Source organism: Solea solea, chromosome 16 (genome assembly GCF_958295425.1).
Source record: "Solea solea chromosome 16, fSolSol10.1, whole genome shotgun sequence".
NCBI lineage: Eukaryota > Metazoa > Chordata > Actinopteri > Pleuronectiformes > Soleidae > Solea > Solea solea.
Window position 1 is genome coordinate 18,425,499 of NC_081149.1, and position 20,669 is coordinate 18,446,167.

Below are 20,669 nucleotides of genomic sequence, written 5' to 3' on the forward strand. Positions count from 1 at the left end.
TGACGTCACCCCAACAGTGCTGCCTTCAGGTGCTTCATGTAATTATCAACTGCTGATCCACACTGTCATTCATTCATTCATTCACACAAAGAAACAGCAGAATGACACCACATGTCGAACACACAAGCAATAACCAAAGGTGAAATTAGCTGTTTAAAGGCTGAGTTCACAACAATACATCAACAATAAATTAGTATTTAATAACAAAAATTGTGTCATAATAAGACAATGTAATTTATTCTGCACATTACAGGGCAATCATGTGCAGTCATCACTTTTTATTGTTTTATATCTCTATTTGTGGTTGTAATGTGTAGATGTGAGAATTTGTATTACTATGTGTATTTATGTGTTATTATGTCACATAAAGCTGCCTAGGGACAACTGGCACTTTTACTTTAAGTGAATGCTTATTTCCTTTTTTTATTTATTCATATATTTATTTATTGTGATTTATTTGTCCATAAATCACATTAGATACAGATTAAACACAAGGAGTCATGTGGCAGCAGTATTTCCGACAGCACTTGAACGCAGCATGTTTTTAGGCTCCCTCTGCTGCTGAAGCTGCAAAGAAACAGGAGAAACAGCTGTGTCATCTGTGACACATCTGCAGCTCTGAACACTCGGCTGTGGTTTGGTTCAGTACTTCCTCTGCATATGGTTCAGGACCTCAGGAGGAGGAGGAAGAAGAAGAAGCAGGTGTTCTGCCGCTGCTGCTGCTGCTGCTGCTCTTGACGGCATTTAACTAATTTGTCTCAAAGGCGGTGCCGCCGTTGTTTGTTGTCACTTCCGGCGTGGTGAATTAGCGGATCCTATCACCACTGGAGAAGAAGGAGAAGAAGAAGAAGAGGAGGAGGAGGAAGGAAGGTGAAGTTGTTCAGCGTTGATGCTGCGAGCAGGAAGGATGGAGGAGTTTGTGACGGAGGATGAGGAGCCGTGGTACGACCAGCGCGACCTGGAGCAAGGTGAGGAGAGAAGCAGAGGAGGAGAGGAGGCAACATTTATATAGCATCTAACAATGATGCTTCATCCACTATGGCTCCTTGCTTTATTCTGGGTAAATGGGTGAATGCAGGAGGAGGTGGTATGACAGACAGAAAGAAAGAAAGAAAGAAAGAAAGATAAGGTTGAATTTGCTTTAATGATTAATTTGTTAAACATGATTCACTGTGATACAACTGTAAATCCAGTCTCTGTCTGTTCCTGTGTAAATCCACTGAGTGTGGTGGAGCTGCTCTGCTCTTCCTCTTCCTGCCAATTACTTTGATCTTGTCAGTGATGTTTCCTTGATGGTCCTGCTGTCTGTCTGTCTGTCTGTCTGTCTCTCTGTCTGTATCTCTGTGTATGAGTCAGGGCCACTTTGCACTCACTCTACTTCTCAGTTCTACTCAGTTGGTTTCTCGCTTTCCCTTTCAAACCTGTCAAATAGAGCTGAATGGTTTAGGAAAAGATTTTATTAGATTTTATTCATATATATGATAATATTGACAGTACAACATGATGGAGCATGGCAACTTGAGATGCCATCAATGTAGTAACTGTTCAGTGTTCTAATGCAAGGATGAGAACTTAAGCTTTCGTTACAGTAAAAATAATCACAAAAAGAAAATTAAAAGTATAAACGTCGGGTCAGGTGAGAATTATATGTGCAGTTTCCTAATGGCTAATGAATAATTGTTCATGTCTGACATGGGAGGATGTGCATTCCACCCATCTTCATCATCATCATGGCATTCAGGGTTTGTTTGACTACTGGAAGTCAAGACAAGACATCCATTGTTGGACAAAAAAATGCAGTGGATGTGGACGTTTTTTGAACAAAGATTATTGTCCAGCTTCTGTCATTGTGCTCAGTCTCTTTGCAAGGAAACTACGAGGGGTGGGTCAAAGTATCGATTTGGGGATGTATCGTCAGCCGTCCTCATGCAATGCAATATGCCAGGGAAAACATAGATGTTTCACTCACCAGGCGTCATTACTTCATGTCTCCTCCTGGCGGGGCTGCTCAAATGAATGAGGGAAGTTACCTGGCCGAAGAAGAGGGGAAAAGCTACGTTCAATATAGACTTTGTTCTCTATGTTGGGAATAAATAGAGAAATCCCGCAGTGATTTTGATACTAACCATATAGCAATATATTTTGGATAAGCAAGGCGATACATATTGCATAACAAAATTATATGCATAAACAATATACATATATATTTGTTTGGAGAGAGGAGTGGAGAGATTTAAATGGTCAATTTAGATGCGTCAATACAAAACAAGACTACTGTATTGTATATTTCCACATCGACCGAACATTTTAAAGGATCACGCCATAAAATACCCCTATATTTTGAGTGTATTGATATTTTCTTACACCTCAAGGAAACCAGTCGTCTGCCACATCTGTTATCTTAACAAACAAACTGTATAAGGAAAAGACAGAGGCTCGTGTTTGCTCTTGTTGTTCCATCTAATGCATTTCCTTTTACTGAGGCCAAATGTAACACAGTGTATGATCAGCTGTCTCAGTAATGATGCACTTTGTTGAGAGTGGAGATGCACCGCACTGCATCAGTCCATCTCCTCATCATGTCCTGCAGGCCACTGTGTGTGTGTGTGTGTGTTAAGTCTTTAGGACCTTTTCTGGCATAAACCCCAACCTTGTCAGGACCCCAAGTAGTCCTCCTGGGGACATAAACTTTGTCCTAATGAATCCGAACCTCATTTCAAAGGAACTGGCTAATGTTTGAATTGTGGTTCGGTTAACCCTTCGTGCTCATACAACACAGATTTGTGCCACAGGCCCAACCCTAATACACAACTCCTTATATGGACATCCTGGGGGTGTGTGTTTATAAATCACATCTTCAGGCTTTACAAAAAAAAGGCGTTTTTTTTTCGTCTTCTTATGTGTTGTTTAGTCAAAGTTATGATTAATTCTATATCGCTTTAACAACAAAAAAGTGCAGAAGTCTCAAAATAGACAGTTATTTCTTTTATTTTTATTCATTAAAAATGAACCAAGTGAACTTTGAGATGAGACTTATTTCACAAATTCAATCCGATTTTTATATATTTGTGTGTTTGGTGTGTTTATATAGTTGGTGAAAATGGGGGGAAGAAACAATAATTTCATCAGGTTGCCTATAGGTTGTACTGAAAGAAAGGATATAGGACACTGTGTTGCACATTCTTATCGCCTGTGTGTATATGTTTTAACATCGTAATGGAAAAAAGCATCCTAAATGCTCTGTGTTCTAAGGGCTAAGGTTAGAGTTAGGCTTTAGCTGGTTATGGTTAAGATAGGAATAACTCATTAGTTAGGCTTTCTAAATGAATGGAAGTCAACGCTAAGAAGAAACCTAAGAAGAATAGCTGCGCAAACCACTGTGTGTGTGTGTGGCCATTTGTTCTGTATCTCATCTCGGCATCATTCAGCATTGAGTCATTAATCCCCTGGTTGATCTGATTAGGGAGCCCCAGACGAGACCTTCTTAGTGTGGATCAAAGATTCCAGGCTTTTGGGTCAGATCAGAGACAGAGGTTGTTGTGGCTCAGCGCTCTTATAAACAAATGCCATCCTGCCCTGCGTGCACTCACACTCACGCAGAAACACTTTGCCCCAGAAATGTTACTGTTATGCAACCTGGCCGCTCTGCTGTTTGGTGACCCTGTGCTCATTATAATCTGTTAAACACATGAGGTGCATCTGGGCAGATGGCGAAGTGTGGTGGTGATGATGTCATGTTTGAGTTGCAGCCTCATTTGCAGGAACCTCTCTCTCTCTGTCTCTGTCTCTGTCTCTCTCTCTCTCCCTCTCTCTCTCTCTCACGTGCATTTCGTATGACAGTGGTGGTGAATATCTCTTTTGATTAGTGAAGCATTTAAGACATCATTAAGGTTTATGGATCATATTATTGGATATAATTTTTATTTTTCCGATCCGATGATTTTGAGGAAATGTTTAGGCATAAAATCTCAGTGCCAATCTCAGCTGACATAGGGCGAGTTCGCCAGTCCATCACAGGGCAACATAGAGACAAACAACCATTTGCTCTCACACCTACAGTCAGTTTAGAGTGTCCAATTTACCTGATCCCCACATTGCATGTTTTTGGACTGTGGGAGGAAACCGAAGAACGCCGAGAAAATCCACACACACATGCACGCGGTGAAAACATGCAAACTCCATGCAGAAAGGCCCTTGTTATGACCGGGTTCATGAACCCAAACTATAGGACTGTCTGACGGCAAGTTAAACTAAGAGTGAATAAAAAGGTCTCTATATCAGTCTCTATATTGGGTCAGGACACAATGTGTGTATTTTTTTTAATAAAATGCAATAAAATGAATGTGCAACTCATATATCTAACCTTTCTCTCAGAAAATCTGAATTACCTGTTCAAAGTCATATCAGGTCTTACTAGGGATGGAATCGGTATCGGTCCGATACCGGTCAAAATCACTGGATTGGATATCGAACAGATAAAAAATATAAAATCTGATATTATCCGAACAATATTTGTTACACAGTTGGAGAATTATGTCTTTGAAATGACTCAGCACAAATGTGTCGTTAAGAGCTTCATACGTTTATAAATGGTCTGAAATGACACGTGTCGGACTGATATCGGTATGAGTAGATACTCGGTATCGGTCACAAGAAAATAATAATAATAAGGGATTCTTAATAATTAATATTAGGGTGTTCATTTAAAAAAAGAAAAAAGTAAACCAGGGTAAAAATATTATATATATATATTAATATATATATACAGTATATATAATATTTAGAAACTTGTACAGCTGACTTCTCCATTTTTACACCCTAGTTTATTTTATAGATATAAGAACTTCTGGATATATAGATGCCGAAGTTTTTACCTTTTCAAATGTCAAAAGCAATTGCAAACGTCCTGCACCCCCTCACGCACTCTTTTACCCTAACGACTGAACAGTCATTTTTCTGTTGTGTTTCTCCTGTCAGATCTTCACTTGGCAGCAGAGCTCGGCAAAACGCTCCTGGAACGCAACAAGGAGCTGGAGGATTCCCTTCAACAGATGTACATTAACAATGAGGACCAAGTGCAAGAGATAGAGGTTTGCTTGTCTCATCTTTTTTGCCTAGTGTCGTGTTGTGTCAGTGCAATGCAGTATTAGTTCATGCCACTAAAAAGAATCTGAATGTGGAGCATTCAGGTGAAAAAAAGAGAGGGCAAGAATTAAAATGACTGAAAGCACCAAGCATACGTGTTTTAAAACCAGTTTATGAGTCAGAAACCTGGCTGAAGACATCTCTGACTGAATCACATTAAACAAACTACTACGTGAACATACTCATATGTTGCAGGAAGGTCCAATAACCACTAAGAAGCAGCGAAACAACCCGTGATCATGTCGTCATTATGTTACATTCACAGTGAGATCCTTTAGTGCAAAGTTGCCTTTTGTAACTTTTTTTTTGTCTAAAATAAGTGAATTTATCTCACTATCTCACTAAGCTGTAACTAGTCCATAATGGAGTCATATTAATCTTCCATGTTTTCCTCTTCAGTATCTGTCCAAGCAGCTGGAGATGTTGAGGGAGATGAACGAGCAGCACGCAAAGGTGTATGAACAGCTGGATGTGACGGCCAGAGAGCTTGAGATCACCAATGAGAAGCTGGGGCTGGAGAGCAAGGCCTCGCAGCAGAAAATAGACAGGTGAACAGAAACTGCTCTTATTATTATCATTATCATTATCATTATCATCACACATACTATATATCTCAAAATTGACTAGTTGTTATTAGGTTTTTTTTTGTAAATGATTAGTTTTTGTTTTTTGTAATATGGAGTATTTCCCAAGTGCAAGATTAAAAAAGGTCATAATAGGAATCAAATACAACCAACAGAGGAAAAAATAAATACACTTCATATCAACCCAAAATGATTATGTATGAAATAAATTTACAAAGACGAAAACTCTAGTTTTTATTTTTATTCCAGTAAATGTTTTCTTCAATTTTAGTTTTCGTTAACTATAATAACCTTGGTAATAACGTGTATGTGAAACAGGCGACGCCAGCAGCTTTAAAGCCTGTGTAGCATTTTTGCTGTTTTAAGCAATTTTATAACCATAATCAGGGATTAAAGGTTTTTACTGATCAAATTACTGGATGAGTGGTTGCCCTTGTTCTTTCTCAATGTACTCCTTCACATTCTTTCCTCTGTAACAGTGACTCATTGTCACTGTGGGCGCATGGTATGGCGAGAATTATGTCAGTTCCCTGATGACATAACAATTATATGGACAAACAATTGTGTGTGTGTGTGTGTGTGTGTTTGTTTGTGTGCTTATACAGGTTAACAGGCACCATGGAGACTCTGCAGTGTCAGGTGGATTGTCTGACAACTCGGGTGGAGGAGCTGCAAACTCTGGAGGAGCTGAGGGTTCACAGGGAGAAGAAGGAGCGGCGCAAGACTGTCCATTCTTTCCCCTGCCTCAAAGAGCTCTGCACTGCACCAAGGTGATTGACTGACTGATTGAGGGCAGATTATTTTTCCAGTATGCAAGTACAAAAAAAGGCCCTTTGACTTTTGACAATTTTGGTGTCTTTTTGGACAACATACTAAATTATGACATTTTGGTGTCTTCTTGGAAGACTTACTAACTTATGATTTCTTTGTCAAAATTTGGACGACATACTATGCTATGACTTTTTTGTCAAAATTTGGACAACATACTATGAGGGCCACGCGGTGGTGTAGTGGTTAGCGCTCTCGCCTTGCTAAATGGTCTAAATTGACCATAGGTGTGAGAGTGAATGGTTGTTTGTCTCTATCTGTGTGTGGCCCTGCGATGGACTGGCGAACTGTCCAGGGTGTACCCCGCCTATCGCCCGATGTAGCTGAGATTGGCACAGCACCCCCGCGACCCTCTGGCGGAGGATAAAGTGGTAGATGATGACTGACTGACTATACTATGACTTTTTTGTCACATTTTGGACAACATACTATACTATGACTTTTTTGTCAAAATTTGGACGACATACTTTACTATGACTTTTTTGTCACATTTTGGACGACATACTATACTATGACTTTTTTTGTCAAAATTTGGACGACATACTATACTATGACTTTTTTTGTCAAAATTTGGACGACATACTAACCTATGACTTTTTTGTCTCATTTTGGACGACATACTAACCTATGACTTGTTTGTCTCATTTTGGACGACATACTAACCTATGACTTTTTTGTCACATTTTGGGGCGACATACTAACCTATGACTTTTTTGTCTAATTTGGGACGACATACTATACTATGAGTTTTTTGTCTCATTTTTGACGACATACTATACTATGACTTTTTTTGTCAAAATTTGGACGACATACTAACCTATGACTTGTTTGTCTCATTTTGGACGAGATACTATACTATGACTTTTTTGTCACATTTTGGACGACATACTATACTATGACTTTTTTATCACATTTTGGACGACATACTATACTATGACTTTTTTTGTCAAAAATTGGATGACATACTAACCTATGACTTTTTTGTCTAATTTTGGACAACATACTATACTATGAGTTTTTTGTCTAATTTTTGACCACATACTATACTATGACTTTTTTGTCAAAATTTGGACGACATACTAAACTATGACTTTTTTTGTCAAAATTTGGATGACATACTAACCTATGACTTTTTTGTCTAATTTTGGACAACATACTACACTATGACTTTTTTGTCTCATTTTGGACGACATACTAACCTATGACTTTTTTGTCACATACTATGACTTTTTTGTCACATTTTGGACGACATACTAAACTATGACTTTTTTGTCAAAATTTGGACGACATACTAAACTATGACTTTTTTGTCAAAATTTGGACGACATACTATACTATGACTTTTTTTTGTCAAAATTCGGACGACATACTATACTATGACTTTTTTTGTCAAAATTTGGATGACATATTAACCTATGACTTTTTTGTCTAATTTTGGACGACATACTATACTATGAGTTTTTTGTCTCATTTTTGACGACATACTATACTATGACTTTTTTTGTCAAAATCTGAACGACATACTATACTATGACTTTTTTTGTCAAAATTTGGACGACATACTAACCTATGACTTGTTTGTCTCATTTTGGACGAGATACTATACTATGACTTTTTTGTCACATTTTGGACGACATACTATACTATGACTTTTTTATCACATTTTGGACGACATACTAACCTATAACTTTTTTGTCACATTTTGGACGACATACTATACTATGACTTTTTTATCACATTTTGGACGACATACTATACTATGACTTTTTTTGTCAAAATTTGGACGACATACTAACCTATGACTTTTTTGTCACATTTTGGACGACATACTATACTATGACTTTTTTATCACATTTTGGACGACATACTATACTATGACTTTTTTTGTCAAAATTTGGACGACATACTAACCTATGGCTTGTTTGTCTCATTTTGGACGACATACTAACCTATGACTTTTTTGTCTAATTTTGGACGACATACTAACCTATGACTTGTTTGTCTCATTTTGGACGACATACTAACCTATGACTTTTTTGTCTAATTTTGGACGACATACTTTACGATGACTTTTTTGTCTCATTTTTGACGACATACTATACTATGACTTTTTTTGTCAAAATTTGAACGACATACTATACTATGACTTTTTTTGTCAAAATTTGGACGACATACTAACCTATGACTTGTTTGTCTCATTTTGGACGAGATACTATACTATGACTTTTTTGTCACTTTTTGGACGACATACTATACTATGACTTTTTTATCACATTTTGGACGACATACTATACTATGACTTTTTTTGTCAAAAATTGGATGACATACTAACCTATGACTTTTTTGTCTAATTTTGGACAACATACTATACTATGACTTTTTTATCACATTTTGGACGACATACTATACTATGACTTTTTTGTCAAAATTTGGACGACATACTAAACAATGACTTTTTTTGTCAAAATTTGGATGACATACTAACCTATGACTTTTTTGTCTAATTTTGGACAACATACTACACTATGACTTTTTTGTCTCATTTTGGACGACATACTAACCTATGACTTTTTTGTCAAAATTTGGACGACATACTATACTATGACTTTTTTTTGTCAAAATTCGGACGACATACTATACTATGACTTTTTTTGTCAAAATTTGGATGACATATTAACCTATGACTTTTTTGTCTAATTTTGGACGACATACTATACTATGAGTTTTTTGTCTCATTTTTGACGACATACTATACTATGACTTTTTTTGTCAAAATTTGAACGACATACTATACTATGAGTTTTTTTGTCAAAATTTGGACGACATACTAACCTATGACTTGTTTGTCTCATTTTGGACGAGATACTATACTATGACTTTTTTGTCACATTTTGGACGACATACTATACTATGACTTTTTTATCACATTTTGGACGACATACTATACTATGACTTTTTTTGTCAAAAATTGGATGACATACTAACCTATGACTTTTTTTCTATAATTTTGGACAACATACTATACTATGAGTTTTTTGTCTAATTTTTGACCACATACTATACTATGACTTTTTTGTCAAAATTTGGACGACATACTAAACTATGATTTTTTGTCAAAATTTGGAAGACATACTAACCTATGACTTTTTTGTCTAATTTTGGACGACATACTACACTATGACTTTTTTGTCTCATTTTGGACGACATACTAACCTATGACTTTTTTGTCACATACTATGACTTTTTTGTCACATTTTGGACGACATACTAACCTATGACTTTTTTGTCACATTTTGGACGACATACTATACTATGACTTTTTTTGTCAAAATTTGGATGACATATTAACCTATGACTTTTTTGTCTAATTTTGGACGACATACTATACTATGAGTTTTTTGTCTCATTTTTGACGACATACTATACTATGACTTTTTTGTCAAAATTTGGACGACATACTATACTATGACTTTTTTTTGTCAAAATTCGGACGACATACTATACTATGACTTTTTTTGTCAAAATTTGGATGACATATTAACCTATGACTTTTTTGTCTAATTTTGGACGACATACTATACTATGAGTTTTTTTGTCAAAATTTGGACGACATACTATACTATGACTTTTTTTGTCAAAATTTGGACGACATACTAACCTATGACTTTTTTGTCACATTTTTGACGACATACTAAACTATGACTTTTTTGTCAAAATTTGGACGTCATACTTTACTATGACGTTTTTGTCACATTTTGGACGACATACTAAACTATGACTTTTTTGTCAAAATTTGGATGACATACTAACCTATGACTTTTTTGTCTAATTTTGGACGACATACTATACAATGACGTTTTTGTCACATTTTGGACGACATACTAAACTATGACTTTTTTTGTCACAATTTGGACGACATACTAAACTATGACTTTTTTTGTCACAATTTGGACGACATACTAACCTATGACTTTTTTGTCAAAATTTGGACGACATACTAACCTATGACTTTTTTGTCTAATTTTGGACGACATACTATACTATGACTTTTTTTATCACATTTTGGACGACATACTATAACCTATGACTTTTTTGTCACATTTTGGACGACATACTATTCTATGACTTTTTTTGTCAAAATTTGGATGACATACTATACTATGACTTTTTTGTCACATTTTGGACGACATGCTATACTATGACTTTTTTGTCAAAATTAGGACGACATACTATCCTATGACTTTTTTGTCACATTTTGGACGACATGCTATACTATGACTTTTTTGTCAAAATTAGGACGACATACTATCCTATGACTTTTTTGTCACATTTTGGACGACATACTATACTATGACTTTTTTGTCAAAATTTGGACGTCATACTTTACTATGACGTTTTTGTCACATTTTGGACGACATACTAACCTATGACTTTTTTGTCATAATTTGGATGACATGCTAACCTATGACGTTTTTGTCAAAATTTGGACGACACACTAACCTATGACTTTTTTGTCTAATTTTGGACGAGATACTATACTATGACTTTTTTGTCACATTTTGGACGACATACTAACCTATGACTTTTTGTCACATTTTGGACGACATACTAACCTATGACTTTTTTGTCACATTTTGGACGACATACTATACTATGACTTTTTTGTCACATTTTGGACGACATACTATACTATGACTTTTTTGTCAAAATTTCGACGACATACTTTACTATGACGTTTTTGTCACATTTTGGACGACATGCTATACCATGACTTTTTTGTCACATTTTGGACGACATGCTATACTATGACTTTTTTGTCAAAATTAGGACGACATACTATCCTATGACTTTTTTGTTACATTTTGGACGACATGCTATACTATGACTTTTTCGTCAAAATTTGGACGACATACTAAACTATGACTTTTTTGTCACATTTTGGACGACATACTAACCTATGACTTTTTTGTCAAAATTTGGATGACATACTATACTATGACTTTTTATGTCAAAATTTGGACGACATACTAACCTATGACTTTTTTGTCACATTTTGGAAGACATACTATACTATGACTTTTTTGTCACATTTTGGACGACATGCTATACTATGACTTTTTTGTCAAAATTTGGACGACATACTATACTATGAGTTTTTTGTCTCATTTTGGACGACATACTATACTATGACGTTTTTGTCACATTTTGGACGACATACTATACTATGACTTTTTTGTCAAAATTTGGACGACATACTTCACTATGACGTTTTTGTCACATTTTGGACGACATACTAACCTATGATTTTTTTGTCAAAATTTGGACGACATGCTATACTATGACTTTTTTGTCAAATTAGGACGACATACTATCCTATGACTTTTTTGTCACATTTTGGACGACATGCTATACCATGACTTTTTTGTCACATTTTGGACGACATGCTATACTATGACTTTTTTGTCAAAATTAGGACGACATACTATCCTATGACTTTTTTGTTACATTTTGGACGACATGCTATACTATGACTTTTTTGTCAAAATTAGGACGACATACTATCCTATGACTTTTTTGTCACATTTTGGACGACATACTATACTATGACTTTTTTGTCAAAATTTCGACGACATACTTTACTATGACGTTTTTGTCACATTTTGGACGACATACTAAACTATGACTTTTTTGTCATAATTTGGATGACATGCTAACCTATGACGTTTTTGTCAAAATTTGGACGACATACTTTACTATGACGTTTTTGTCACATTTTGGACGACATACTAAACTATGACTTTTTTGTCACATTTTGGACGACATACTAAACTATGACTTTTTTGTCAAAATTAGGATGACATACTATCCTATGACTTTTTTGTCACATTTTGGACGACATACTATACTATGACTTTTTTGTCAAAATTTGGACGACATACTTCACTATGACGTTTTTGTCACATTTTGGACGACATACTAACCTATGACTTTTTTGTCACATTTTGGACGACATGCTATACTATGACTTTTTTGTCAAAATTAGGACGACATACTATCCTATGACTTTTTTGTCACATTTTGGACGACATACTATACTATGACTTTTTTGTCAAAATTTGGACGACATACTTTACTATGACGTTTTTGTCACATTTTGGACGACATGCCATACTATGACTTTTTCGTCAAAATTTGGACGACATACTTTACTATGACGTTTTTGTCACATTTTGGACGACATACTAAACTATGACTTTTTTGTCAAAATTAGGACGACATACTATCCTATGACTTTTTTGTCACATTTTGGACGACATACTATCCTATGACTTTTTTGTCAAAATTAGGACGACATACTATCCTATGACTTTTTTGTCACATTTTGGACGACATACTATCCTATGACTCTTTTGTCACATTTTGGACGACATACTAACCTATGACTTTTTTGTCAAAATTTGGATGACATGCTAACCTATGACGTTTTTGTCAAAATTTGGACGACATACTATACTATGACTTTTTATGTCAAAATTTGGACGACACACTAACCTATGACTTTTTTGTCTAATTTTGGACGAGATACTATACTATGACTTTTTTGTCTAATTTTGGACGACATACTAACCTATGACTTTTTTGTCACATTTTGGACGACATACTATACTATGACTTTTTTGTCACATTTTGGACGACATACTAACCTATGGCGTTTTTGTCACATTTTGGAAGATATACTAAACCATGACTATTTTTGTCAAAATTCGGACAATATATCACAGTTAGGACATTTCAAAGAACCTTGCCCTCAATGGGTCTTGAATTGACGATCCGTGGCTTACTAGACTAGTGCCTTAACCATTAGGCCACTAGGTCAGTCATTATCACTGTGTCGACATACCAACCTCTGACTTTTTTGTCACGTTTTGCACGACTTACGAACCTATGAGTTTTTGGACGACATACTATACTATGAGTTTTTTGTCTCATTTTGGACGACATACTATACTATGACTTTTTTGTCAAAATTAGGACGACATACTATCCTATGACTTTTTTGTCACATTTCGGACGACATACTATACTATGACTTTTTTGTCAAAATTTGGACGACATACTTTACTATGACGTTTTTGTCACATTTTGGACGACATACTAAACTATGACTTTTTTGTCATAATTTGGATGACATGCTAACCTCTGACGTTTTTGTCAAAATTTGGACGACATACTTTACTATGACGTTTTTGTCACATTTTGGACGACATACTAAACTATGACTTTTTTGTCACATTTTGGACGACATACTAAACTATGACTTTTTTGTCAAAATTAGGATGACATACTATCCTATGACTTTTTTGTCACATTTTGGACGACATACTATACTATGACTTTTTTGTCAAAATTTGGACGACATACTTCACTATGACGTTTTTGTCACATTTTGGACGACATACTAACCTATGACTTTTTTGTCACATTTTGGACGACATGCTATACTATGACTTTTTTGTCAAAATTTCGACGACATACTTTACTATGACGTTTTTGTCACATTTTGGACGACATACTAAACTATGACTTTTTTGTCATAATTTGGATGACATGCTAACCTATGACGTTTTTGTCAAAATTTGGACGACATACTTTACTATGACGTTTTTGTCACATTTTGGACGACATACTAAACTATGACTTTTTTGTCACATTTTGGACGACATACTAAACTATGACTTTTTTGTCAAAATTAGGATGACATACTATCCTATGACTTTTTTGTCACATTTTGGACGACATACTATACTATGACTTTTTTGTCAAAATTTGGACGACATACTTCACTATGACGTTTTTGTCACATTTTGGACGACATACTAACCTATGACTTTTTTGTCACATTTTGGACGACATGCTATACTATGACTTTTTTGTCAAAATTAGGACGACATACTATCCTATGACTTTTTTGTCACATTTTGGACGACATACTATACTATGACTTTTTTGTCAAAATTTGGACGACATACTTTACTATGACGTTTTTGTCACATTTTGGACGACATGCCATACTATGACTTTTTCGTCAAAATTTGGACGACATACTTTACTATGACGTTTTTGTCACATTTTGGACGACATACTAAACTATGACTTTTTTGTCAAAATTAGGACGACATACTATCCTATGACTTTTTTGTCACATTTTGGACGACATACTATCCTATGACTTTTTTGTCAAAATTAGGACGACATACTATCCTATGACTTTTTTGTCACATTTTGGACGACATACTATCCTATGACTCTTTTGTCACATTTTGGACGACATACTAACCTATGACTTTTTTGTCAAAATTTGGATGACATGCTAACCTATGACGTTTTTGTCAAAATTTGGACGACATACTATACTATGACTTTTTATGTCAAAATTTGGACGACACACTAACCTATGACTTTTTTGTCTAATTTTGGACGAGATACTATGACTTTTTTGTCTAATTTTGGACGACATACTAACCTATGACTTTTTTGTCACATTTTGGACGACATACTATACTATGACTTTTTTGTCACATTTTGGACGACATACTAACCTATGGCGTTTTTGTCACATTTTGGAAGATATACTAAACCATGACTATTTTTGTCAAAATTCGGACAATATATCACAGTTAGGACATTTCAAAGAACCTTGCCCTCAATGGGTCTTGAATTGACGATCCGTGGCTTACTAGACTAGTGCCTTAACCATTAGGCCACTAGGTCAGTCATTATCACTGTGTCGACATACCAACCTCTGACTTTTTTGTCACGTTTTGCACGACTTACGAACCTATGAGTTTTTGGACGACATACTATACTATGAGTTTTTTGTCTCATTTTGGACGACATACTATACTATGACTTTTTTGTCAAAATTAGGATGACATACTATCCTATGACTTTTTTGTCACATTTTGGACGACATACTATACCATGACTTTTTTGTCAAAATTTGGACGACATACTATACTATGACTTTTTTGTCACATTTTGGACGACATGCTATACTATGACTTTTTTGTCAAAATTAGGACGACATACTATCCTATGACTTTTTTGTCACATTTTGGACGACATACTATACTATGACTTTTTTGTCAAAATTTGGACGACATACTTTACTATGACGTTTTTGTCACATTTTGGACGACATGCTATACTATGACTTTTTCGTCAAAATTTGGACGACATACTTTACTATGACGTTTTTGTCACATTTTGGACGACATACTAAACTATGACTTTTTTGTCAAAATTAGGACGACATACTATCCTATGACTTTTTTGTCACATTTTGGACGACATACTATACTATGACTTTTTTGTCAAAATTTGGACGACATACTATACTATGACTTTTTTGTCACATTTTGGACGACATACTAACCTATGACTTTTTTGTCAAAATTTGGATGACATGCTAACCTATGACTTTTTTGTCACATTTTGGACGACATACTAACCTATGACTTTTTTGTCACATTTTGGACGACATACTATACCATGACTTTTTTGTCAAAATTTGGTCGACATACTAACCTATGACTTTTTTGTCAAAATTAGGACGACATACTATACTATGACTTTTTTGTCACATTTTGGACGACATACTAACCTATGACTTTTTTATCAAAATTTGGATGACATGCTAACCTCTGACTTTTTTGTCACATTTTGGACGACATACTAACCTATGACTTTTTTGTTACATTTTGGACGACATACTATACTATGACTTTTTTGTCAAAATTAGGACGACATACTATCCTATGACGTTTTTGTCACATTTTGGATGACATGCTATACTATGACTTTTTTGTCAAAATTTGGACGACATACTTTACTATGACGTTTTTGTCACATTTTGGACGACATACTAAACTATGACTTTTTTGTCATAATTTGGATGACATGCTAACCTCTGACGTTTTTGTCAAAATTTGGACGACATACTTTACTATGACGTTTTTGTCACATTTTGGACGACATACTAAACTATGACTTTTTTGTCACATTTTGGACGACATACTAAACTATGACTTTTTTGTCAAAATTAGGATGACATACTATCCTATGACTTTTTTGTCACATTTTGGACGACATACTATACTATGACTTTTTTGTCAAAATTTGGACGACATACTTCACTATGACGTTTTTGTCACATTTTGGACGACATACTAACCTATGACTTTTTTGTCACATTTTGGACAACATGCTATACTATGACTTTTTTGTCAAAATTAGGACGACATACTATCCTATGACTTTTTTGTCACATTTTGGACGACATACTATACTATGACTTTTTTGTCAAAATTTCGACGACATACTTTACTATGACGTTTTTGTCACATTTTGGACGACATACTAAACTATGACTTTTTTGTCATAATTTGGATGACATGCTAACCTATGACGTTTTTGTCAAAATTTGGACGACATACTTTACTATGACGTTTTTGTCACATTTTGGACGACATACTAAACTATGACTTTTTTGTCACATTTTGGACGACATACTAAACTATGACTTTTTTGTCAAAATTAGGATGACATACTATCCTATGACTTTTTTGTCACATTTTGGACGACATACTATACTATGACTTTTTTGTCAAAATTTGGACGACATACTTCACTATGACGTTTTTGTCACATTTTGGACGACATACTAACCTATGACTTTTTTGTCACATTTTGGACGACATGCTTTACTATGACTTTTTTGTCAAAATTAGGACGACATACTATCCTATGACTTTTTTGTCACATTTTGGACGACATACTATACTATGACTTTTTTGTCAAAATTTGGACGACATACTTTACTATGACGTTTTTGTCACATTTTGGACGACATGCCATACTATGACTTTTTCGTCAAAATTTGGACGACATACTTTACTATGACGTTTTTGTCACATTTTGGACGACATACTAAACTATGACTTTTTTGTCAAAATTAGGACGACATACTATCCTATGACTTTTTTGTCACATTTTGGACGACATACTATCCTATGACTTTTTTGTCAAAATTAGGACGACATACTATCCTATGACTTTTTTGTCACATTTTGGACGACATACTATCCTATGACTCTTTTGTCACATTTTGGACGACATACTAACCTATGACTTTTTTGTCAAAATTTGGATGACATGCTAACCTATGACGTTTTTGTCAAAATTTGGACGACATACTATACTATGACTTTTTATGTCAAAATTTGGACGACACACTAACCTATGACTTTTTTGTCTAATTTTGGACGAGATACTATACTATGACTTTTTTGTCTAATTTTGGACGACATACTAACCTATGACTTTTTTGTCACATTTTGGACGACATACTATACTATGACTTTTTTGTCACATTTTGGACGACATACTAACCTATGGCGTTTTTGTCACATTTTGGAAGATATACTAAACCATGACTATTTTTGTCAAAATTCGGACAATATATCACAGTTAGGACATTTCAAAGAACCTTGCCCTCAATGGGTCTTGAATTGACGATCCGTGGCTTACTAGACTAGTGCCTTAACCATTAGGCCACTAGGTCATTCATTATCACTGTGTCGACATACCAACCTCTGACTTTTTTGTCACGTTTTGCACGACTTACGAACCTATGAGTTTTTGGACGACATACTATACTATGAGTTTTTTGTCTCATTTTGGACGACATACTATACTATGACTTTTTTGTCAAAATTAGGATGACATACTATCCTATGACTTTTTTGTCACATTTTGGACGACATACTATACCATGACTTTTTTGTCAAAATTTGGACGACATACTATACTATGACTTTTTTGTCACATTTTGGACGACATGCTATACTATGACTTTTTTGTCAAAATTAGGACGACATACTATCCTATGACTTTTTTGTCACATTTTGGACGACATACTATACTATGACTTTTTTGTCAAAATTTGGACGACATACTTTACTATGACGTTTTTGTCACATTTTGGACGACATGCTATACTATGACTTTTTCGTCAAAATTTGGACGACATACTTTACTATGACGTTTTTGTCACATTTTGGACGACATACTAAACTATGACTTTTTTGTCAAAATTAGGACGACATACTATCCTATGACTTTTTTGTCACATTTTGGACGACATACTATACTATGACTTTTTTGTCAAAATTTGGACGACATACTATACTATGACTTTTTTGTCACATTTTGGACGACATACTAACCTATGACTTTTTTGTCAAAATTTGGATGACATGCTAACCTATGACTTTTTTGTCACATTTTGGACGACATACTAACCTATGACTTTTTTGTCACATTTTGGACGACATACTATACCATGACTTTTTTGTCAAAATTTGGTCGACATACTAACCTATGACTTTTTTGTCAAAATTAGGACGACATACTATACTATGACTTTTTTGTCACATTTTGGACGACATACTAACCTATGACTTTTTTATCAAAATTTGGATGACATGCTAACCTCTGACTTTTTTGTCACATTTTGGACGACATACTAACCTATGACTTTTTTGTTACATTTTGGACGACATACTATACTATGACTTTTTTGTCAAAATTAGGACGACATACTATCCTATGACGTTTTTGTCACATTTTGGATGACATGCTATACTATGACTTTTTTGTCAAAATTTGGACGACATACTTTACTATGACGTTTTTGTCACATTTTGGACGACATACTAAACTATGACTTTTTTGTCATAATTTGGATGACATGCTAACCTCTGACGTTTTTGTCAAAATTTGGACGACATACTTTACTATGACGTTTTTGTCACATTTTGGACGACATACTAAACTATGACTTTTTTGTCACATTTTGGACGACATACTAAACTATGACTTTTTTGTCAAAATTAGGATGACATACTATCCTATGACTTTTTTGTCACATTTTGGACGACATACTATACTATGACTTTTTTGTCAAAATTTGGACGACATACTTCACTATGACGTTTTTGTCACATTTTGGACGACATACTAACCTATGACTTTTTTGTCACATTTTGGACGACATGCTATACTATGACTTTTTTGTCAAAATTAGGACGACATACTATCCTATGACTTTTTTGTCACATTTTGGACGACATACTATACTATGACTTTTTTGTCAAAATTTCGACGACATACTTTACTATGACGTTTTTGTCACATTTTGGACGACATACTAAACTATGACTTTTTTGTCATAATTTGGATGACATGCTAACCTATGACGTTTTTGTCAAAATTTGGACGACATACTTTACTATGACGTTTTTGTCACATTTTGGACGACATACTAAACTATGACTTTTTTGTCACATTTTGGACGACATACTAAACTATGACTTTTTTGTCAAAATTAGGATGACATACTATCCTATGACTTTTTTGTCACATTTTGGACGACATACTATACTATGACTTTTTTGTCAAAATTTGGACGACATACTTCACTATGACGTTTTTGTCACATTTTGGACGACATACTAACCTATGACTTTTTTGTCACATTTTGGACGACATGCTATACTATGACTTTTTTGTCAAAATTAGGACGACATACTATCCTATGACTTTTTTGTCACATTTTGGACGACATACTATACTATGACTTTTTTGTCAAAATTTGGACGACATACTTTACTATGACGTTTTTGTCACATTTTGGACGACATGCCATACTATGACTTTTTCGTCAAAATTTGGACGACATACTTTACTATGACGTTTTTGTCACATTTTGGACGACATACTAAACTATGACTTTTTTGTCAAAATTAGGACGACATACTATCCTATGACTTTTTTGTCACATTTTGGACGACATACTATCCTATGACTTTTTTGTCAAAATTAGGACGACATACTATCCTATGACTTTTTTGTCACATTTTGGACGACATACTATCCTATGACTCTTTTGTCACATTTTGGACGACATACTAACCTATGACTTTTTTGTCAAAATTTGGATGACATGCTAACCTATGACGTTTTTGTCAAAATTTGGACGACATACTATAC

At 34.8% G+C, this 20,669-nt stretch overlaps 1 protein-coding gene across 1 annotated transcript in view; it reads left to right on the forward strand.

The window, feature by feature from the left end:
- Positions 1 to 521: 521 nt before the first annotated feature.
- The window catches only part of cdr2l (cerebellar degeneration-related protein 2-like), a 37,787-nt gene continuing 17,639 nt past the window's right edge, over positions 522 to 20,669 (forward strand). The window contains exons 1-4 of the mRNA XM_058653771.1: positions 522 to 968; positions 4,978 to 5,090; positions 5,545 to 5,693; positions 6,335 to 6,499. Coding sequence (XP_058509754.1) covers positions 890 to 968; positions 4,978 to 5,090; positions 5,545 to 5,693; positions 6,335 to 6,499 — 506 coding nt within the window. The 5' untranslated portion in view covers positions 522 to 889. The remainder of the gene's footprint in view (positions 969 to 4,977; positions 5,091 to 5,544; positions 5,694 to 6,334; positions 6,500 to 20,669) is intronic.